At 35.6% G+C, this 24,916-nt stretch overlaps 1 protein-coding gene across 7 annotated transcripts in view; it reads left to right on the top strand.

The window, feature by feature from the left end:
• WDR27 (WD repeat domain 27) overlaps positions 1-24,569 on the top strand; it is a 292,990-nt gene extending 268,421 nt beyond the window's left edge. For 6 of the 7 annotated variants that reach the window (XM_074188085.1, XM_074188082.1, XM_074188083.1 and 3 more), the window contains one exon: positions 19,556-24,568. In XM_074188085.1, coding sequence (XP_074044186.1) covers positions 19,556-19,606 — 51 coding nt within the window. In that variant the 3' untranslated portion in view covers positions 19,607-24,568. Of the gene's footprint in view, positions 1-19,555 lie in introns of all 7 variants that reach the window. The other variant, XM_074188081.1, reaches the window with a different exon arrangement.
• The last annotated feature ends 347 nt before the right edge of the window (positions 24,570-24,916 follow it).

The following is a 24,916-nucleotide window of genomic DNA, read 5'->3' as shown; positions in this document are numbered from 1 at the left end:
AGGAAAAATGCTAGAATTAATTTTATTTGTGTCCCTGGGTTTGAGATGCATTTGGAACACTTAGGTAAGCATAATGTTGGTCCAACGAAGAATAATATTATATTCAGAGTTTTCTTCTAAATGTAGAATTAAGATTGCCTAGAATCTTATGCATTGACCTACATTGACTATAAAATTTGACTTTTTATACATTACTAATATCCTTTATCTTTTTAACTTCTAGGATTAAATACATAGAACATTAAGTCTGATAACTAAAATTAAAACTTTGTCTATTGTTAGGAACTATTGTGTGTGGGAGTGCTGTGAACCTTCATCACCTGGTGTGCTTGAGCACCAGAACTTTGTTTTACTAAGTGCCATGGGAGTGGGAGTGGATTAGGGACTGGAGAGGATATTTAAGCACTTGTATTTGGCTCAATAAATGGAGACTTTGGAGACCTTGGTGTACAAAGGGAGAACTTGTCCTCCTTGTCTCCTGTCCCCTCAACACTTGCCTGGGGAAGGTTAAGTGAATCCAGAAAGGCATATGGCATATGGCACCTGTACAGGGACAAGAAGGTGGAGTTATCTGAATGAAGTATGGGATAAGGACCAGCAGATACAACAAGAAAGAGGAACTAGGTGACATCTTGGAGCAGAGGACTCCAGAGAAGGTCTTAACAGGTTGATGTTACCAGGGGCTGATTTTAAGTTGGAACAAAGAGGTGTACAGCAAAAGTGAGAAGACAAACAAATACTCAGCATTAAGGAACCAGCGAAAATAAGTTAGCATTAAGTAAAGCAAAAGTGAGAAGACAAATAGTATTCAGTATTGAGGAACCAGTAGGAAGTTGAGTCTCTGAGGCAGTGCCACAGGGGACAGAGGTTCTTCCTCAGCAGAAGTACATACCAGCACCATGAATGGAATGTGGGGAACCTGGTTGCTGTCATTTTTGGCCACAGATGCCAGCCTGACTGTGCTTTGTGTGATAAGTGAGTCCCAAACCCCTAAATATACGGTCAACTACAGAGACCTCTCATCGCTGATGCAGACCCTGATGCAGACTCTGACACAGACTCTGACACAGACCCTGATGCTGACAACAAATTTCACATCAGAAGCCAGAGCAATTTTCACTTTCCAGCCTACAGCCAGGCACAGTGCAGCCATTGCTCCAGCACCAGAGGGCTGTGAAATGAACACTAATTACACTTCCTCTGTTGAGAGTGAAGGTGTCACATGCTATTGGACAGTTTGGGATGGTGTTGACTACTGTTCAGAGAATGCAACAACTCCAGATTGTTCTGCTGTCAACAACTCAAGTAATTTCAAATGCTCTCTCTCATTCTCTGCTGCTCCCACCCTCTGCAGAGGGTGGCAAGGAAGACAGGAAATATTCCTTTTGGGGACTTTGAAACTCAAACCTATGTGTCAAAAAGCTTATTTTTAGAAATCAATGGATTCCCATTCCTTCTTCCTGGTTTGGGGAAAAGGGAGGGAGGGGGATTGGGCAATGACTTAGGCTGTTGATTGGGAAGCTTTGTGGTTCAATTAGTTAAGAGAAAAGGAGAAGATTTTTTTCTGGAATTGGGAAATTTAGATTTTTGTCTTTCAAATGAAGCCTGTATGTATGGCTAATATTTTCATGTGTTATGTGTGTATATGTATAATTAAAAACATCTATAGGACATTTAAATCTCTCTATTGACCTGGAGATATGGGAAAATGTTTGTTTTCTGAGATCTGGTCCTAGCCAGGTTATCAATCTCAGCTTGGTAAATGTGATACAAGAGAATTGTTTTCTGTGTTTGTGTTAGTGTCTAAACTCTGAAATAGTTAGGTAAAGTTAAATGTTACTTGAGTTAAAAGTTACTCTTTTTAGTTTGGATTTTAAATTTGATTACTTTGAAAGGTTTTTGCTGGCAAAAGGAAAAAACTTTGTAATCTTTGTAAGTTGGGGATAAAAATGTATTTCAAGGAATTTGGGAATTTTGGTTTTTTACTATGGTTTAATTGACATTTGTTTATTCCATTTTTGAATTTTTGTTTACAACTTACATGGCATTCATTATGTAATAATTTTGTTTCAAAAAAAGGCAAGAAGGGGGATATGTTAGGAACTGTTGTGTGTGGGAGTGCTGTGAACCTTCATCACCTACTGTCCTTGAGCACCAGAGATTTATTTTACTAAGTGCCATGGGAGTGGAAGTGGATTAGAGACTGGAGAGGGTATTTAAGCACTTGTATTTGGTTCAATAAATGGAGACTTTGGAGACCTTGGTGTACAAAGGGAGAACTTGTCCTCCTTGTCTCCTGTCCCCTCAACACTTGCCTGGGGAAGGTTAAGTGAATCCAGAAAGGCATATGGCATATGGCACCTGTACAGGGACAAGAAGGTGGAGTTATCTGAATGAAGTATGGGATAAGGACCAGCAGATACAACAAGAAAGAGGAACTAGGTGACATCTTGGAGCAGAGGACTCCAGAGAAGGTCTTAACAGGTTGATGTTACCAGGGGCTGATTTTAAGTTGGAACAAAGAGGTGTACAGCAAAAGTGAGAAGACAAACAAATACTCAGCATTAAGGAACCAGCGAAAATAAGTTAGCATTAAGTAAAGCAAAAGTGAGAAGACAAATAGTATTCAGTATTGAGGAACCAGTAGGAAGTTGAGTCTCTGAGGCAGTGCCACAGGGGACAGAGGTTCTTCCTCAGCAGAAGTACATACCAGCACCATGAATGGAATGTGGGGAACCTGGTTGCTGTCATTTTTGGCCACAGATGCCAGCCTGACTGTGCTTTGTGTGATAAGTGAGTCCCAAACCCCTAAATATACGGTCAACTACAGAGACCTCTCATCGCTGATGCAGACCCTGATGCAGACTCTGACACAGACTCTGACACAGACCCTGATGCTGACAACAAATTTCACATCAGAAGCCAGAGCAATTTTCACTTTCCAGCCTACAGCCAGGCACAGTGCAGCCATTGCTCCAGCACCAGAGGGCTGTGAAATGAACACTAATTACACTTCCTCTGTTGAGAGTGAAGGTGTCACATGCTATTGGACAGTTTGTGATGGTGTTGACTACTGTTCAGAGAATGCAACAACTCCAGATTGTTCTGCTGTCAACAACTCAAGTAATTTCAAATGCTCTCTCTCATTCTCTGCTGCTCCCACCCTCTGCAGAGGGTGGCAAGGAAGACAGGAAATATTCCTTTTGGGGACTTTGAAACTCAAACCTATGTGTCAAAAAGCTTATTTTTAGAAATCAATGGATTCCCATTCCTTCTTCCTGGTTTGGGGAAAAGGGAGGGAGGGGGATTGGGCAATGACTTAGGCTGTTGATTGGGAAGCTTTGTGGTTCAATTAGTTAAGAGAAAAGGAGAAGATTTTTTTCTGGAATTGGGAAATTTAGATTTTTGTCTTTCAAATGAAGCCTGTATGTATGGCTAATATTTTCATGTGTTATGTGTGTATATGTATAATTAAAAACATCTATAGGACATTTAAATCTCTCTATTGACCTGGAGATATGGGAAAATGTTTGTTTTCTGAGATCTGGTCCTAGCCAGGTTATCAATCTCAGCTTGGTAAATGTGATACAAGAGAATTGTTTTCTGTGTTTGTGTTAGTGTCTAAACTCTGAAATAGTTAGGTAAAGTTAAATGTTACTTGAGTTAAAAGTTACTCTTTTTAGTTTGGATTTTAAATTTGATTACTTTGAAAGGTTTTTGCTGGCAAAAGGAAAAAACTTTGTAATCTTTGTAAGTTGGGGATAAAAATGTATTTCAAGGAATTTGGGAATTTTGGTTTTTACTATGGTTTAATTGACATTTGTTTATTCCATTTTTGAATTTTTGTTTACAACTTACATGGCATTCATTATGTAATAATTTTGTTTCAAAAAAAGGCAAGAAGGGGGATATGTTAGGAACTGTTGTGTGTGGGAGTGCTGTGAACCTTCATCACCTACTGTCCTTGAGCACCAGAGATTTATTTTACTAAGTGCCATGGGAGTGGAAGTGGATTAGAGACTGGAGAGGGTATTTAAGCACTTGTATTTGGTTCAATAAATGGAAACCTTGGTATACAAAGGGATAACTTGTCTTCCTTGTCTCCCCCGCCTCAATGCTTGCCTGGGGAAGGTTAAGCGAATTCAGAAAGGGACTCAACATATGAGGTCCAAACAGGGACTCAACAGTCTTTAACCAGTTACTTTTTATTAATAGGCTATATTTAATTTTTAAAATATTATATTCATTTGTTTTTCCCAACTGCATGCAATATTAGTTTTTATCAGTTTTTGGCAAGGTTTTAAGTTTTGCATTTTTCTCCCTCCGTCCCTTCCCTCCTCCTCCTCCTCTGATTTAGTCTCTACATTTATAACAATGGTAAATATAGATACCTATTGATCATATTGTGTGGAAAGAATCAGATTCAAATGGAAGACAGAAAACATTGGAGAGGAAATAAATGACATAAAACATAAGACAGGTTTTAAAAATTGAAGGTGATAAGCTTTAGTTTTCTTCAAACTCTCTAGTTCCTTCTCTGGTTATGGGTGGTCTTTTCCATAACAAGTATTTTAGAATTGTCTCTGATTATTGTTTTGCTGAAATGAACAAGTCCATCATAGTTGCTCATCATCCAGTGTTGCTGTTAGTATGTACAGTGTTCTTCTGGTTCTGCTCATTTCATTCAGTATCAGTTCATGCAAATCTTTTTAGGCTTTTCTGAAGTGCCATCCTCATGGTTTCTTTTTTTTTTTTAGATTTTTCAAGGCATTCGGCTTAAGTGGCTTGCCCAAGGCCACACAGCTAGGTTATTATTAAGTGTCTGAGGTTGGATTAAAACCCAGGTACTCCTGACTCCAAAGCTGGTACTCTATCCACTGTGCCACCTAGCCGTCCCCTCCCTCATGGTTTCTTATACAACAATAATGTTCCATCACATAGCACTATTTGTTCAGCCATTCCCCAATTGATGGACATCTCCTTGATTTTCAATTCTTGGCCACTACAAAAAAAAAGCTGTTATGAATATTTTTGTAGGTGTGGGATTCTTCATGATCTCTATAGCATAGAAACCCATTGGTTGTATTGATGGATCAAATGTTATGCACATTTTTTTATTGCTTTTTGTGTTAAGTTCCAAACTGCTCTCCAGAAAGGTTGGATCAGTTCAAAATTCCACCGGAAATACATTAGTTTCTCAGTTTTTCCAAAGCCCACCAATATCAACCAATTTCCTTTCTAGTTGAATTGGCCAATCTGAGAGGTGTGAAGTGGTAGCTCAGAAATATTTTAATTTGCATTTCTCTAATCATGAATGTTTTAGAGAAATTTTAAATGACCATAGATAGCTTTAATTTCTTCATCTGATAATTGCCTTTCCAAATTCTTTGATCATTTATCAATCGGAGAATGACTTGGTTTTTTATTTTTTTAAATAAATTTGACTCATTTCTCTGTATATTCTATAAATGAGTCCTTTGTAAGAAACATTAGTTGTGAAAATTGTTTCCCAACTTGCTGCATTCCTCTTAATTTTGGTTGCAGTGGTTTTGTTTGTGCAAAAACTGTTTAATGTATTCAAAATTACCCAGTTCATTTTTTGAATTATAAAGAGTTTATTTATTTTGAGTTTTACAATTTTCCCCTAATCTTACTTCCTTCCCCCCACCCCCAAGTCAATTTGCCAGTCCTTACATTGTTTCCATGGTATACATTGATCTAAATTGAATTCGATGAGAGAGAAATCATCTCCTTAAGGAAGAAATATAAAGTATAAGAGATAGCAAGATCAGACAACAAGATAGCAGTTTTTTTTCCTAAATTAAAGGAAATTAATAATCCTTGATCTTTGTTCAAACTCCACAGTCCTTTCTCTGAATACAGATGGTATTTTTCATTTCAGACAGTCTCAGATTGTCCCTGATTGTTGCACTGATGGAAAGGGCAAGTCCAGCAAGGTTGATCATCTCCCCCACATTGCTGCTAGGGTGAACAGTGTTTATCTGGTTCTGCTCATCTCACTCAGCATCATTTCATGCAAATCCTTTGAGGCCTCCCTGAATTCCCATCCCTCCTGATTTGTAATAGAACAATAGTGTTCCATGATATACATATACCACAGTTTACTAAGCAATTCCCCAATTGAAGGACATTTAGTTGATTTCCAATTCTTTGCCACTACAAACAGGGCTGTTATGAATATTTTTGTACAAGTGATGTTTTTTACCCTCTTTCATCATCTCTTCAGGGTAGAGAGCAAGTAGTAGTATTGCTAGATCAAATGCTAGATCATATTTTTTGTTATTCTTCATGCTAAGTTCCAAATTGCTCTCTAGAAAGGTTGGATGAGTTCACAGTTCCACCAATGATGTAATAGTGTCCCAGATTTCCCACAACCCTTCCAACAATGATCATTATCCTTTCTGGTCATATTGGCCAGTCTGAGAGGTGGGAGGTGGTACCTCAGAGAAGCTTTAATTTGCATTTCTCTAATAAGTTATGATTTAGAAAAAAATTTCAAATGACTATGGATTATTTTGATCTCATCTTTAAATTTCCTTTGCATATCCTTTGACCATTTGTCAATTGGGGAATGGCTTTTTTAAAAATTTGACTCAGTTCTCTGTATATTTTAGAAATGAGTCCTTTATCAGAAACATTAGTTATAAAGATTGTTTCCCAGTTTAACATATTTCTTTTGATCTTGGTTACAGTGGTTTTGTCTGTGCAAAAGCTTTTTAGTTTAATGTAATAAAAATCATCTAATTTGTTTTTAGTGCTGTTCTCCATCTCTTCCTTAGTCATAAACTGCTTCCCTTTCCATAGATCTGTCAGGTAAACTACTCTTTGGTCTTCTAGTTTGCTTATAATTTTGTTTTTTTATGTCTAAATGCTTTATCCATTTTGATCTTTTCTTGGTATAGGGGTGTGAGGTGTTGGTCTAATGTAAGTTTCTTCCATACTAACTTCCAATTTTTCCCAGGAGTTTTTATTGTAAAGAGTTTTATCCCAATAGCTCAACTCTTTGGGTTTATCAAACAGCAGATTGCTATAATCATTTCCTGCTAATGCACCTCATCTATTCCACTGGTCCACTGCTCTATTTCTTAGCCAATACCAGACAGTTTTGATGACTGATGCTTTATAATATAATTTTAGATCAGGTAGGGCTAAGCAACCTTCTTTTGCCCTATTTTTCATTGAATCCCTGGAAATTTTTGACTTTTTATTTCTCCATATGAATTTACTAACAACTTTTCTAACTCATTAAAGTAATTTTTTGGAATTTTTAATTGGTAGGGCATAAAATAGGTAGTTTACTTTGGGTAGAATTCTCATTCTTATTATATTAGCTCGACCTATCCATGAGCACTTAATGTTTGCCCAGTTATTTGAATATTATTTAATTTGTGTGAGAAGTGTTTTGTAATTGTTTTTAAAAAATTTCTGAGTCTGCCTTGGCAAATAGACTTCCAAGTATTTCATACTGTCTGATGTTACTTTGAATGGGATTTCTCTTTCTAGCTCTTCCTGCTGTATCTTGCTATTCATATTTGGAATGGTTGAGGATTTTTGAGGGTTTATTTTATATCCTGCAACTTTGTTAATATTGCTAATAGTTTCCAGTAGATTTTTTGAATGATTTCTTTGGATTCTCTAGGTAGACCATCATGTCATCTGCAAAGAGTGAGAGTTTTGTCTCTTCCTTTCCAATTCTAATTCTTTCCATTTCTTTTTTATTTTCTAATTGCTGAAGCTAACATTTCTAATACAATATTGAATAGTAGTGGTGATAATGCTCATCCTTGTTTCACCCCAATCTTATTGGGAATGCCTCTAGCCTCTCCCCATTGATGGTTTGAGATAGATACTGCTTATTATTCTAAGGTCCATTTATTCCTACTCTCTCTAGTATTTCTTTTTAGGATTTTACAAGGCAAATGGGATTAAGTGGCTTGCCCAAGGCCACACAACTAGATACTTATTAATTGTGTGGTCTGAGGCTGGATTTGAACTCAGGTACTCCTGACTCCAGGGCTGGTGCTCTATCCACTGTGTCACCTAGCCGCCCCCTCTAGTGTTTTTAGTAGGAATGGATGCTGTATTTTGTCAAAAGTTATTTCTACATCTATTGATAGAATCACATAATTTCTGATAGGTTTGTTTTTGATATAATTAATTATACTAATAGTTTTCCTAATATTGAATCAACCTTGCATTCCTGGGAACAAATCCTACTTGGACAAAATGTATTATCCTAGTGATAACTTGTAATCATTTTGCCAAGATTTTATTTAATATTTTTGCATCTATATTCATCAGGGAGATAGGTCTATAATTTTCATTCTCTGTTATAACTCTTCCTGGTTTAGGTATGAGCACAATATTGGTGTCTTAGAAAGAGTTAGGCAAAGTCCCATCTTCCTCCATTTTTCCAAAGAGTTTATATAGATTTGGAAGCAATTGTTCCTTAAATGTTTCGTAGAAGTCACTTGTGAATCTTCAGGCCCTGGAGATTTTTTCTTAGGGAGTTTAATGATGGCTAGTTGAATTTCTTTTTCTGAGATAGGGTTATTTAGGTATTTAATCTCCTCTTCATTTAACCTGGGCAACTTATTTTTTTGTAAATATTCATCCATTTCCCTTAGATTGTCAAATTTGTTGGCATAGAGTTGGGCAAAATATTTCCTAATTATTACTTTAATTTCCTTCTCATTGGCAGTGAGTCCACATTTTTCAATTATGATACTAACAATTTGGTTTTCTTCTTTATTTTTTTAAAATCAGATTGTCCAGGGCGGTTAGGTGGAGTAGTGGATAAAGCACCGGCCTTGGAGTCAGGAGTACCTGGGTTCAAATCTGGTCTCACACACTTAATAATTACCTAGCCGTGTGGCCTTGGGCAAGCCACTTAACCCCATTTGCCTTGCAAAAATCTAAAAAAAAAACCAGATTGACCAAAGGAGTGTAAATTCTGTTTTTTTTTTTCATAAAACCCACTCTTGGTTTTTTTTATTTATTAATTCAATAGTTTTTTTCTTTTGATTTTTATTAATTTTGTTTAATTTTTAGAATTACTAATTTGGTATTTCATTGGGGGGGTTTATTTTGTTCTTTCTCTAATGTTTTTAGTTGCATCTGTAGTTTATTGATTTCCTCTTTCTCTAATTTATTCCTATAAGCATTTAAAATATAATATATCCCCTGACAGTCACTTTGAGTGAATCCCATAGGTTTTTGTATATTGTTTCATTATTGTCATTATATAGATAAAATAATTAATTCTTTCCATAATTTGTTGTTGGATCCACTCTTCCTTAAAATGAGGTTATTCAGTTTCCAATTAGTTTTGAGTCTGTATCTCCCTGGCCCAATATTGCATATGATTTTTATTGCCTAGTGATCTTAGAAAGATGTATTCCCTATTTCTCCCTTCCTGCAAATTATTATTAGGTTTTTATGCCTAGTACATGGTCATTTTTTATAAGTGCTATGTACTGCAGAAAAGAACATGTATTCCTTTCTATCCCTATTTTTTTTCTTCCATAAATCTATTATGTCCAGGATTTCTAACAATCTATTTACCTCCTTAATTTCTTTCTTGTTTATTTTATGATTTGATTTATCTAAATCTGAGAGTGGGAGATTGAGGTCTCCCACTAGTAGAGTTTTGCTGTGTATGTCTTCCTGTAGTTCTTTCAGCTTCTTCTCTAAGAATTTGGATGCTATCCCATTGGGTGCATATATATTTAATATTGAAATCACTTTATTGTCTGTGGTACCATTTAGGAGGATAAAGTTTCCTTCCTTATCTCTTTTGCAGCTATCCATTTTTGCGGCTGCTTTGCCTGAGATAAGGATTGCTACCCCCTGCTTTTTTCTCTTCAGCTGAAGCAAAATATAATTTTGCTCTAACCTTTTACCTTTATTCTATATGTATCTCTCAGCTTCAAATGAGTTTCTTGTAAGCAGCATATTGTAGGATTCTGTTTTTTGATCCACTCTGCTGTTCTCTTACATTTTAAGGGAGAGTTCATCCCATTCACATTCAAAGCTATAATTACTCTTTGTTGCTGTCAATGCTATCTTCCTCTGTTTGTATTTTTCCCTTTTTTTTCTGTTTATCTGTATTCCCCAGTATTTTGTTTCTGAATACCACCCCCTTCAGTGTGTTTGCTCTCCTATATCCATCCCCTCCCCTTTCTTTCCCCTTTCCCCTTTTCCCTTCCCTTCCTTCTGTTAGTTCCCTTTTCTCTGTCTCCCTGTCTCCATCCCCCTCCCCTTTCCCCTTTTAATACTTGAAAGGTAAGATTTTTTTTTAAGTTAACTGAGTGTGTGTGTGTGTGTGTGTGTGTATGTGTATAAGTTAACTTTAAGCCAAGTGTGATGAGAGGAAGATTCAGGTGTTTCTCATCTCCTCCCTTCTTCCCCTCTATTAACATAGGCCTTTTGTACCTGTTAATGTAATGAGATTTGCCCCCATTCAATCCCCTCCCTCCTCCTGTCTTCTTTCTTTCCCCCCTTTTAAGGAGGAAGTGTTTTTAAATCATACTATCTGAGTTACAGAAAATCATGAATATTCATCACTTCTGGTTAAGTATATTCTCTCAAATAAAGTTACAGTTCTGGAGAGTTACTAGAGTCTCCCAAGTAGGGAAATAGCCAGTTTTACCCCATTGGGTAGCAGTCTCATGGATGAGTCATGAGTGTCCATCATTTCTGGCTATGTATATTCTCTGTGATATAGTTCTTAAGAGTTATGAGACTCTTTTCCCCTTGCTGGGATATAGCCAGTTTCATCTTATTGGATAGTATCTTTTTTTTCTTTACTCCCCCCCCCCTTTTTTAACCTTTTCATGTGTCTCTTGAACTTCTTGTTTGATGATTGAAATTTCTATTTAGCTTTGGGTTTTTTTTTTATCAGGAATTGCTGGAAGTCTTCCATTTTGTTAAATATCCAATCTTTCTTGTTCTTTGAAATATCTCATTCCAGGCCCTTTGATCCCTTAATGTTGATGCAGCCAGGTCCTGCACAATTCTTACTGTGGCTCCTTGGTATCTAATTTGTTTTTTTTTTCCTGGCTGCTTGCAGGATTTTCTTTTTTTTCCTGATAGTTCTGGAGTTTGACCACATCATTCCTTGGTATTTTCATTTTAAGATGTCTTTCTGGAGGGGAGCAATGTATTCTTTCAATACCAATTTTGCCCTCTGGTTCCTTTCCATCACTAAATTCTGTAATATTAAGTCTAGCCTTTTTTTTTCTCTTCACTTCAATGTTTGCAGGAAGACCTATAATTCTCATGTTGTCCCTCCTCTATCAATTGTAGAGGTCAGTTGTTTTGCTGATGAGGTATTTTGCATTTTCTTCTATTTTTCCTTTTTTTTTTGGTTTTAACAGGCTCTTGCTGTCTCATGAAGTCATTAATTTCCACAGACTCCTTTCTTTATTTAGAAAAGAATTTTCTTCATTTGCCTTTTGCAACTCCTTTTCCAATTGGCCAATTCTATTTTTGAAAGAGCTTTCCATTTGCCCAATTGAATATCTGAGAGAATTAATCTCATTTTGTATTTGCCCAATTGTGTTTTCCAATGATTTCTTTTCTTGTTGCATGGTGTTAATCTTCTCTTGAATTTCTTTTCCCAGATTTTCCGATTCATTTTTGAATTCCTTTCTTATTGCTTCAAGGCAGCCTTTCTGTGCTGGAGACAAGATCATATTCTCCTCAGAGGTTCTAGGCCTCTCTGAGTTAGGGTCTTTTCCTTCCTAGAATTTTTCTATGGAACTTCCTTTCTGCTGCCCTTTTTTCATTTTATTAGTACCTTGAGTTGGGGAGGGTCTGGTACACAGAGGTTTGGTGTTGGGATCCTTAGAGGCTTTACTCACTGAGTGTAATATCTCCAGCTGGTCAGTAGGGAGTGCTAGAGGATTTGCTCACTGAGGGTAATATCTCCAGCTGTCCAGTAAGGGGTGGTAGAGGCTTTGGTCATTGAGTGTAATATCTCTAGTTGGCCAGTAGGGGAGTGCTGGTTGCTTTCTCTGGAGTGTCTGTGACCTTGATTGAGGCCCTCTCCCTTGTCCTGGAGGGAGTGATTGAAGCTGTTAAATACTTTTGTCTTTGATCAATAGTGGGCTATAACCTGGGGTGAAGTGATCACTCTATTGTCAGCTGAGGTGCTTCTGCTGCAGAGGTAGTCTGTAATTGTGTTTGTTCTGGGAAGAGGCTTCAGCTGAAATGGAGGCCTGGACTCTGAGTTCCTCAGAGGAGCCCAGGTAATGATGTCTGCTGCTCTCCGGCACCAGAACTCTCCTTCTAGCCCTGCAGGCAAGCTCCCAAGGATTACCACCACCAATACCTCTGCTCCCTAATTGATCCAAGCCGGTGCAGTAGACCAGGTCCTAGCACCGACACTGATCAAACAGGTCCATTTCTTGGGCCTTCAGGTACCCCCCACCACTAATAAGGCTGATCTGCAGCTGATCTGGCCTCCCAGGCTCTCCTTGGTCCCATGCTCCCAGCAGAGTCCACCCTCTGCTCCTGAACTCACCCATGATTGTGGAAGACAAATCCTGAGGTAGATATTCTTTCTCCTGGCTTTTCTTTCTGGGTTTTCTTGATTGGATTTTTGTTAAGAGGTTTGTTTCATATCATATCATATGTGGGGGAAGATCAGGAGATTTTAGAACTGTGCCCGTCTTCTCTCTGCCATCTTGGCTGGAAGTCTCCAGTTAATTTTTTTATAATATTCTCTCTCATATTTGGTCATTAACTGCTCTCCTTTCCATAGATCTGACAGGCAAACTATCCCTTGTTCTTTTAACTGACTTATAATATTACCTATTATGTCTATATCCTATACCATTTCCATTTTATCTTGGTATAGGATGTGAGATATTGATCTATGTCTAGTTTCTTCCATATCTTCCAGTTTCCCCAGCAGATTTTATTGGAGAGTGAGGTTTATATCCCTTAAACTGGAATCTTTGGGTTTATCAAACAGTAGATTAGTATAGTTCTTTCCTGCTGCCTCTTTTGCACCTAATCCATTTTACTCATCCTACCAATCTATTTCTTAGCCAGTTCCAAACAATTTTGATGATTTATGCTTAGAACATATTTTTAGATTTGGTATAATTAGGCTGCCTTCCTTTGAATTTTTTAAAATTAATTCCCTTGAAATTCTTGAACTTTGGTACCCCATATGAATTTAGTTAACCATTTTTTCTATTTCACTAAAATAATTTTTTTGCAAGTTCGATAAGCAATTTAATTTAGCTCTTCCTACCCATGGGCAATTGACATTTGTCCAGTTATTCATATTTGATTTTATTTTTAAAAAGTGTTTTATAGTTGTTTTCATAAAGCTTCTGAGTTCTGTCTTGGCAGGTAGACTCCCAAGTATTTTATGTTATTTGAAGTTATTTTTAAATGGAATTTCTCTTTTTAATTCTTGCTGTTGTATTTTCTTAGTAAAATATAAAAATGCTGAGGATTTATGTGAATTTATTTTATCTCCTACAACTGCTAAAGTTGCTAATTATTCCTAGTAGTCTTTAGAAAATTTTCTAGGGTTCTCTAGGTATACCATCATATCATCTGCAAAGAGTAAGAGTTTTCATTCTTCATTACAGATTCTTTTTCCTTAAATTTTTTTCTTTTATTGTTAAAGCTAATATTTCTAATGCAATATGGAATAATAATGGTGATAACTGGCATCCTTGTTTCACCCTTGATCCTGTTGGGAATTCTTTTAACATCTCCATTATATATAATGCTTGCTGATGGTTTTAGGTAGATACAGCTTATCATTTTAAGAAACATTCCATTTATTCCTATGCTCTCTAGTGTTTTTTAATAAGAATAAGTACGGCATTTTGTCAGATTTTCTGTTAGGTTTGTTAGTGATTGGTCAATTATGCTGTTAGTTTTCCTAACATTGAACCAATCCTGCATTCCTGGTATAAACTCTAGTTGGTTATAATGTATTATCCTAGTGATAACCTGCTGTAATCATTTTTCTAATATTTTATTTAATTTTTTTGCATCCATATTCATTAGGGAAATTGGTCTATAATTTTCTTTCTCTATTTTGACTCTTTCTGGTTTAGTTATCGGTACCATACTGATGTCATAGAAAGAATTTAGCATACCTCCTTCTTCACATATCTTTTCAAATAATTTATATAGATCTGGAACTAATTGTTTCTTGAATGTTTGGTAAAATTCATTTGTAAATCCATTTAACCCTGGAGATTTTTTCTTATGGAGTTCATTGATGACTTGTTCAATTTCTTTTTATGAGATAGGGTTACTTAAGTTTTTAATTTCTTCTTCTTTTAACTTAGATTAATTTCACTTAGAGTATCAAATTTATTGGCATACAGTTTGGGTAAAATAGTTCTAAATTATTACTCTAATTTTCTCTCTATTCATCTTTTTCATTTTTTGAAATTAGTAATTTGATTTTCTTCTTTTTTAAATCAAATTAACCAAAGATTTATCTATTTCATTGTTTTTTCATAAAACCAACTCTTAGTTTTATTTATTAGTTCAGGGGGTTTCCTGTATTTGATTTTATTAATTTCACTTTTAATTTTCAGAATTTCTAATATATATTTAGTTAAAAATTTTTAATTTGTTCTTTCTCTAACTTTTTTGTTGTATGATCAGTTTATTTATCCCTTAATCTATTTTATTCATGTAAGCATTTAACAATAAAATATTTCCTTTAATAACTACTTTGATTGTATCCTTTATGTTTTGGTATGTTTTTTCATTATTATTGTCTTGGATGAAATTATTAAGTTTTTCTTTCATTTGTTGCCTGATCCACTCATTCTTTAAAATTATGCCATTTAGTTTTCAATTAATTTTAGGTCTATCTTTCCATGGCCCTTTATTGTATGTGATTTTTATTTCATCATGATTTGAAAAGGATGCATTCAAATTTTTGCCTTTCTGCATTTGATTATGAGATTTTTAATGTCCTAATATATTATCAGTATTTCAATTCTTATACCCTTTGTATGGCATTCTGAAATATGAAACTGAAAGTCAAATGAAATGTCAGGTCTAAAGATTTAGGAAATATGGCAGAGCAAAGATGATTGTGTGAAACCAGGAATTCTGAGCTCTTCCCTCCAAAAAAACTCCAAAAGCTATAAAATTATGACTCCAAACAAAATCCAGAGGGGCAAAACACACAGAAAGACTAATTGAAACAATCTTCCAGCCTAAGATGGCTTGGTGGATCCATGGAAAATGTCTGTTCTACTGGGACCCCAAGTTGGAAAAACTGGGGTCCTGCCAGGGCAAACCAGCTTCAGTGTTCCAGGAACAGTCTGCAGGGTGCCTGGGTCCCTGAGGCACCTGGGTCTGTAGCAGTGAGAGCTATTTCCAGATCTTTTGGCTTCAGAGTCACTGGCTTGGAGGGTCGTCAGGAGAACTCTACCACACCAGAGTGAACTTGGAGCCCAGGTCAGTGCCAGCCTCAGGGCAGCCATGGGAACTTATGGAGCCACCCAGCAACTATATCCAGAGCACTCCTCCCATAGATGATAAGGGGGTGGGGAGAGACTGTAGACTCTCTGCTATCCCTAGGGTAGGATTCTCTGTTTGCCCATACTCATATCCAGGTCACAGTCTGGGGCTCTATTGCCATAGAAGAACAGGGACCCTCCTCATAGCTACAGGGCAAAGGGGAGTGCCTGGAGTCATTCACAGATCAAAGAGTAGTCAGGCCAGGAGAGTAGTCAGACCATGAAGGAATTAAAGTTCTGGGGGGTTGTCCCCAAATCCCCCAAAACTTTGGAAGTGTGGTAAATCAGTCATAGGCTAAGAAAATGAAAAACAACGGAAAAAGAAGAATCTGACCATAGATAATAAACACTTAGAAAATGATCAAGTCAAAGCTTCTATATCCAAAGACTCCAAGAGAAATATAAATTGGTCTCAGGCTATGGAAGAGCTCATAAAAGTCTTTGAAAATCAAGTAAGGGAGGTAGAGAAATAATTGGCAAGAGAAATGAGAGCAATGAAGGAAAACCATGAAAACCAAGTCAGCAGCTTGGTGAAGGGGATAAAAAGAAATTCCAAAGAAAATGACATATTAAAAACCAATTTAGCTCAAATGGAAAAAAGCAGTTCAAAGGCAAATGAGGAGAAGAATGCCTTTAAAAGTAGAATTGGCCAATTGGAAAAGGAAATAATAAAAAGTTCTCTGAAGAAAATAACTCCTCCCAATGCAGGATGTAACTAAAGGAAGCTGATGACTTTTCAAGAAGCAATAAAAACGAAACCAAAAGAATGAAAAACTAGAAGAAAATGTGAAATATCTCAGTGGAAAAACAACTAACCTATACAGAGCTAATTTAAATATTATTGGGCTACCTGAAAGTCATGACCAGGAAAAGAGCCTAGGCTTTGTTTTTCAAGAAATAATCCAGAAAAATTTCCCTGAGATCCTAGAAGTAGAGGATAAAATAGAAATTGAGGGAATCCATTGATCCTTCTGAAAGAGATCCCCCCAAAATACTCCCAGGAATATTATAGTCAAATTTCAGAACTCCCAAGTCAAAGAGAAAATACTATAAGCTGCCAGAAAGAAACAATTCAAAAACCATGGCTCTATAGTCAGGATTACACAGGATTTGGCAGTGTCTACATTAAAGCCTTGTAGAGCTTGCAATATGATATTCTAGAAAGCAAAAGAGCTTGGATTATAACCAAGAATCAACTACCCAGCAAAATTGAATATCCTCTTTCAGGGGAAAAGATGGATTTTCATACTTTCTTGTTGAAATGACCAGAACTGAACAGGAAGTTGATCTTCAAGTGCAGGCCTCAGGTGAAACATGGAGAGGGTGGATGGGAAGGGTAAAGTATGAGAGACTTAATGATGTTGAACTGTTTGTATTCCTGCATGGGAAGAAGATAGTGATAACTTATGTGAACCTCATTTATAATAACATTTGGAGCATATATAGACAAGGAACAGGAGGGAGTTGATCATAATGGTATAAAGTAATATAAAGATAGAGTAAATGGGTGAAAAAGGAACGTACTGGGAGAAAGGGAAAGAAGAGGTAGAACTAATGGGCTAAGGTATTTCTTATAAAATAGTCAGGAAAAAGCCTTTGCAATGAAGTGGAAGGTGGGGATGGTGAAGGATGATGAGTTAGCCTTCATTCTCATCAGAAATGGCTCAGAGAGAAAAAATAACATACATACTCAATAAAGTATAGAAATCAATATTACCCTAAAGGGTAAAAGAGAGGAAAGGGATGGGAGAAGGGAGATGGGGGGAAAGGAGGGGGGGTGTAGGTGATAGAAGAGAGGGATAATCGTAGGAGATGCGTAGTCAGATACAACACACCCTGAGGAGGGACAGGGTGAAAGGAGAGAGAGAGTGAATAAAATAAATTGGAGTAGGGAGGAATAGAATGGAGGGTAAATACAGTTAACAATAGCAACTGTGGGAAAAAATATTGAAGAAACCTCTCTGATGGACATATGATAACGAATGCAAGCTATCCTAGAGACAGAGCTCAAGGTATTTGAACAATGACTGAAGTACACTATTCTTTTCCTCTCACTTCATTTCTCTTGAGGTTTTTCAATCTTCTGGGGGGGGCAGTTATATCTACTTTCACAACAAGATTATTGTAGTAATGTGACAATAAATAATTAAAAAAGATTCAGGAGTGATTTACATGTAGGCAATAATTAGAAGTGTAAGGATGATTAGAAGAATTACTATAAGAAAATTTTTAGGAAACTTTTTGAAGAGAGAATCATCACTTATTAATTAAATATCTATATAACTTTTATTATAAATTTTAATTTCCAAAGACTGCATTTTCTTAAAGGGACAGATAAAGTGTACTGCTTTATTTGTTATTGAAAGAGAGAACAGAATTCTAATCACCATAATAATTAGATAGCCTTTCCTGTAATTGAACTTATTCGTATCACATTGTCTTAGAAGAATTATGCTGAATGATATGTAGGACCAAGTAAAATTTACATAATATCCAATTTCAGTTTTCAAATGTTTATTATGTTTTTTTTCTGTTGAAGAAGTAATTACTTTTGCTGTTGACTGTCATTATAAGGACACATTCTGATGAGTATTGGAAATTGAAATATTGAGTCTTTGAGTGAATCCTTTAAGTTTCTTTACCAAATTGACAGGTCTTTTTGTTGTTTTTTCCAACTTGAAAGTAAAAGTAGAAAAATTATATACTTATGCTCAAACTCAAAGTAATTAATTAACAGCACAAGTATTTAACAGAGTTAACTATTGGCATTATAGAGACAGCACTGTACTTGACGTCTGAGAATCTACGGACTAATCCTGGCTTTTTAACTTAGAATTTTTGTACACTCTCTCCAGGCCCCAGTTTCCTCATCTGTAAAATGAAATCCTTGAAATAGATAAAGCTTAATAACCTTCAGCATTAATTTGTGATTCTGTAATCTTTCTATAGCATTAGTCAGCTGGAGTCTGAATCGAGACTTAAAATATCAAAGTAACAATTGGATGCTATATAAATAATAATCATAATAATGATAATAATAATAATTAGCCTTTATATGGTGATGTAAGGTTTTAAAACACTTAACAATATTCTCTCATTTGATTTTCACAGCAAACCTTGGGGGTAGATATTTTTATTATCCTTGTTTTACAGATGAAGAAACTGAGATAGAAAGATATTAAAAAGTTTGTGCAGGGTAGCGTAACTCGTCTGAGTTCAGGTTGAAATCCAGACTTCTAATAATTTATTGGGAAATAATAATGGTCAAACGGTGTATTGGAAGAGCACTAGAACCTGAGGCAGAAATGTCTAAGTTTCAATTCAGCTTCAAACATTTACTACCTATGTGATCTTGGTCATATCATTTTAAATTCTGTTAGCTTCAATTTCGTGAACTCTAAATAGCGAAAATAATAGCACCTTCCTGCCAGTGTGTTTGTGAGGATCCAATGAGATAATATTTGTAAAGGTCTTTAGCATAAACCAGGTACATTGTAGGCATTAGAGAAATGCTAGTTATTATTGATCAGTAAACATCTGAAAGTGTCACTATGTGGCAACACTATGTTAAGCTCTGGAGATCCAAAAGGAAGCTTAAGTCAGTGTCTGTCCTCCAGGAGCTCATGATTTGATGGAAGAGACTGCATGCAAACAAATATATACAGAATAAATAGATAATTTACAGAGAAAAGGCACAATATTAAGAGGAGTTGGGAAAAACTTTTTTTTAAAGGTTTTTGCAAGGCAAACGGGGTTAAGTGGCTTGCCCAAGGCCACACAGCTAAGTAATTACTAAGTGTCTGAGACCGGATTTGAACCAGGTACTCCTGACTCCAGGGCCAGTGCTTTATCCACTACGCCACCTAGCTACCCCTTAGGAAAGGCTTTTTGTTGAAGATGGTATTTTAGTTGAGATTTTATTAATAGTGTGAATTTTAATTTCTAAACTGAAATTTTAGTTAAATGAGAACAATATTGAAACTTGTTTTTTTTTCCTCCTTTTTCTTCATTCGCAGCTTGCCACAGCCTCATTGAATGGTAATCTCCAGTTGTTTCTACCTGAATGATTGCTGACCTAGGAAGATCGACAACATTTTTGGAGAATAATAATTTATTGAAAGAAAAAATTTGCTCATTCATCAGAAATAGGGCAAGAAGCCAGTTCTTTTTCAAACTCCAGTCTCTTTTTCAGATTTCCATCCCTGCAGGTCATCTAACCATATTCATAATATATACTTAAAATTTGGACTTTCCTGATCCTCAAAAGTAATTTTCCCCCACCTGGAAATAGAAGCAGCAGCCCACCCTGTAGCAGTCTGCAAGGGCTGATGGCAATAATCAAAGTAGAAATTTTCCCATAAAAATAATTCAGTGTTAAATTATTAGTTAGTTATTAATTATTAAACTGTAAAAGACAAAGGCAGTTCATTTCTGAAAGCAATGACTATCATCAAATGAATTCTATTAAATAGCAAAGGACCTCAGAGAAACTTAGAGCCTCCTAGCGACAATTAATGGCTGATCTGAATAGAGTCAGAAATTGTTGAGGCATTCAATAACCGAGGTAGATGGTGGTAAAAGGCATTTATTTAGAGAGTGTGACATACAAGCTTCAGGGAGGCTTTCAGGCTCCTGTATCATTTAAGTTACAAAGACTGAGGGAAAGTGGCCCAAAAGAATGGATCAAAGCAGAAGTTCTGACTGACCTTTTACTTCTAAAACAACTTAAATTTCCTCTGTAACTCCTGCTCCAAAAGGGGAGAGATTTAGATTCGATCTCATTTCATGGAGGTCTCCTCAATTAGAAATTGGTTCCCATTCATAGAAGACCTTGGGTGAAACTGGTCACAGGAGTAATTTATGTCTACAAAACATTGTAGTCTTACTGCTGAACCTGACTACAAAAAGCAATATGCCACCATGGTACTTCCTAAGAGATAATGCATTATTGACTCCTGGAGAATCTTTTCTTGCAGTGTTGTGAAAGAATGGGGAGTTTTCTTTTGCTTTCACATATTATCATTGTTCTTTTTAAAAATGAATGTACAGAGAGTACTAAAATGAAGCAATTTTAGGCAAAACAAACTGGTACACTAATATTTGATAATTACATTTTAATGGTATTTTAATATATCTAGTATGAAGTATGGTTTTCATTAATACATTTTAAATGCTCATTATCATTATTTGTCTTCTTTTTTTCTGATAAGAAGCAAGGTAATATCCTTTCTCCCTCTACCCCACCTTTTCATAGTCTAATATTTGTAGAAAAGATATACCTCTTTAAAGTTTTATAAAGTGCTTTACATATATTTTCTTACTTAATCACTCCTTGGTCCTGTGAGGTAATATTATTGCTATGTTATAAATGCAGACATTGACAAAGTTGAAGTAAATTGTCTAGGGTCACTCACCTAGTAAATATCTGAGGTAGGATTCAAATACAGGAATTCCTGATACTAAACCTAGCACTCTTCAATTCTGTCCACTATCTCATGTGAGCACTCACAGTAAATATACATATATCTATACACAATTAATTTACTTTACTTTCTACTAACATGGATTTAGAGCCATAAGGCATCTAAAATATAATACAAAATAAGTCCCTCAGTTACAGTAAGAGGAGAAAACAAAGATCCAAAGAGGTCTTCCCATGTCCCAAGTCATACTTTAGGTGACAAAGTCAACATTTGAACTCCAAGGTTAGGGCCTCCAGCTTCATTCAGATCCAAGATTCTTTCTCTACTGTGTCCCTCTACTTTCTCCAGTTTCTCTTCCCTTTACATAGAAAGGGAAGTAATTGATAGGTAATTTAACGCAGGTCTATGGGCATTTGGTAGAAGACAAATTAATCAGTCATATATGGTTTTGAATTTGGAACCCAGATGTTACTTTTCCCCTCTGTATTCCTTTTGCAAAATAAGGGAGTTGACTAAAATAATCTCCAAGATCGCTTTTGACAAAATACTGTGTTCTCCTTGGGATGTGATATTTGTGACTTCTGAACTTCATGATCACATTGTAGTGAGAAATCATTGGATCATTAGAGCAAAAAACCTCATTATCCCATTTTCCTGGGGTATAAAAGAAAATAAAAAAGAGAATGGGGGAAATAATGACTGATGGGTGGCCGGGCTTTGGAAGTGGTATTTTTGCTGTTTAAGCTGAATTATGACAGGACCTTAGATGGAGAAGAGATCTATGGTTCAGCTTTATGCCAGTTCATCTTCCCAATGGAGAATGTTGTCTAATGATGGGAACTTGAATTATATCTTAGTGTAACTTTTTGCTTCAGCCCCTATAATTATCTAGTTCTTAAGATTCCCATATTTGGCATTTTAATAATAAAATGATTCATGCTATACTTTAAATGTTATAGGGTTTGCACAACCTTTGGCACACAGGAAAAAAATCTTGATAATGTTTTCATAGACAACAAAGCAGGAATGAAAGTGGTTGACCAAAGTTATGCTTTAGAGTAGTGGTCTAAAAATTTTTTTGGTAAGAAACACTTTCCATTCACTTTGGAAATGCCATTTAGAGGTATTTCTTTGAGGGATAAGACTACAGTCTTTCTTTTTAGTGTATCACTCCACCCAAGGTCACTTCTAAAACACTGTTGCTTGCCACTTTCTCCCCTAAGAAATAAAGGAATAGTCCCGAGGGGCTATTTACTTCTGTACCTCATGATCTCTTACCAATGCTTGCCATTGATTAGCAACCATTAGTCTCAATTGACTTTCAATAAAGGTATTTATTAGGAATAGTAGAAAATATTATTCCCAAACCAGCCCACTCCCAGTGGTACATTCTTCCTCTATACATACACAAGTGTCTCTTAGGGGAAAAAAAGATATTCCATAGACTTACAGAGTGGCAAGAAGTCATCACAGATTTCAAAATTAGTACAAAGATGATTAGGAATTATCTCTGTCCTTTTAGCTTTAGGTCTTTGAAACTAATACCAAATTATTTTTTCTAAGACTAACTAGACTTTCTAGACTTCACTGAATTTAAGATTTGTAACTATTTAGCCATTTAGTAAAACCCATGACTTTCCTATAATATATATATATATATATGTATGTATGTATATGTATATATCTGACAAGAAGTCATCTAACCTCTGTTTGAAAAACCTCCAATGAGAGACCAACTATCCATGCCCTTCTACCTTGTGACTGCTCATTTCTCTCTTGGATAGTTTTGATTATTAGGAAGTTTTTCCTTGAATGAAGTCCAAGTTTACATCTTTTTAATTTCCATAAATTATCCATATTTTCCCTTTTGGGACTAAGCCAAACAAGTCTGGTCTTTTTTTCTACATGATAGATCTTTTAAGTTTTTTTCTTGGCTAAATGTCCCTAGTTTTTGATTCTCATTTATTATGAACTATTACATATAATGAAATGAAAAGGAATTTTCAAAAGGGAAGTAAAAATGAATCTCTGCAATTTAATTTGTATATGGATGCAATTTTATGAAGTTTACAAGAAGACTGCTTCAGAAAGACAAGAAGACTGACTGAAAAACAAGTAGTTTCCATGACTGAATGGAAATAATCCACATGTGACTGGAAATTAGAGTAGATAGAAACAATGAAAAAATGACATTTTATATGGAAAAAAGAGGAGAGGTTTCAAAAGGAACAGATCAGCCAAAGGGAGATCAATAGAATCCATGATTTTGGAAATAGAAACATTATGTCCTAGTCATTGTGTCATGTACTGACTATAAAAAACTAAGATCAGTTTATCTATTATATGTAGTAATGGGTGGGGGAGACACTTCAAGAAAATCTCATGATGGAATTAAACATCTAAAATCTAGGATCTTTTTTCTGCCAAAAGATGACATGGAAATTCTTTTTAGAATTTGTATTTATAGGAAATTATATATTTAATTAAAATGGACTTATTCTTTCTTATCTGGAATGATGGACCAATATAACTCTCTCCAAATGTATGCTGTAGGGATATTGATCCTTGTAGTACCCAAATTTTCTACTAAAAATGTCTGCCCAGATTACCAGAGCCAAGTTCATGAAGTCTGATATAAAGGAATTCTTCACCACCATGCTAGCTATATTAAAAAGTCAATAAAACTGCACATTGGTAATGGAAATATAACTGTATTTCCCTACTATGGTTTTGAAAACTTTGAAATAAAGTCAGAATTCTAATTTCATAAATCTTATGGTGATAATAGTTTTAAACTTTTTCTCTTTTCCCTTTTTATCTATTATCCTCCCCTGCCTTCTTCCTGTTAAATCTTTAAGGTCTGCAAAGTATTTTATATTAATTTATCCTCACAATAACCATTTGGGATAAGTGTAATAAGAGCCATTTTATAATAAAGAAACTGAGGCACAGAAAAATAAGATTACTTGTCTGGATTCACAGAGTCTACATCTAGGTGTTCTAACCTCATGTACACTGTTATTTCTACTACACCACTGTTGACATTATATATTTTCTGATCACTTTAATTTAGTGATGGGATTCATTTTAAAACGTGGTTCTCTATATAGGCTGAAGAATCTAAAACTTATCTTCACTTGTATAGATATAGCAATGTGCTTATAGAAAGAAAGCTCTAAATTGGCTCTTTACACTCTTAAACTGTGGTTACCCCATCTGGATACCAAAACAAGTTATTGGCAGGGGGAAAGGAAAATTACAAAATTTAAACAAGGCAAGACTGAATGCCATATTGTCTTTGCTCTCTGAAATGTAAGACTCACTAAAGATAATTTCCACATTTAGACCTTGGCTTGTCTTGGTTTTATGTCATCCTCATCTGTCACGGTACTCATAGGTGGCTCTTCATTCTTCAATCTTTGACGTATCATAATTTGTTCTCTCCTAGGAAATCTTCTGTTATATGATAGCATTGCCCCATTACTCTGGTGATATGAGTCAAGCTTCCAGGTTGTTCCTTTCCTTTGTTCCCACATCATTCTCTTCTTCCTCACAGAGCAATGTTTTTTGTTTTTTATTTTATTTTTAATAATGTAAAATTATACACTTGCTTATGGGCACATTTATTGAAATTTTAGCTATGGCCTTGTTCCCTAGAAATAAAGCAAGATTTCCCACTGAGAGACTGAAATTTTCCTTCAGAACCTGAAGGACCGCATGCAGGCCTCTATGACTGCAGAATGAAAGCATGTCAGATCACATTCCATTTACACTGAATAAGCTCTGAGTGATTTAAATACATTGCAGATGGATGAGAAAATATGAAAAAAGGGGAAAAATAACCATCTTAAGTGAAAACATACTGAATTACCATCCACTATGAAATAAATCCTACAAATAATCAGAACATCTTTTCTTTCAAAGATATGGCAAGGATCCAAACAGTTTGTAATG

This window comes from Macrotis lagotis, chromosome 5 (genome assembly GCF_037893015.1).
Source record: "Macrotis lagotis isolate mMagLag1 chromosome 5, bilby.v1.9.chrom.fasta, whole genome shotgun sequence".
Classification (NCBI taxonomy): Eukaryota; Metazoa; Chordata; class Mammalia; order Peramelemorphia; family Peramelidae; genus Macrotis; species Macrotis lagotis.
Note: the sequence above shows the minus strand (reverse complement) of the source record. Positions and strands in the feature narration are given on the sequence as shown.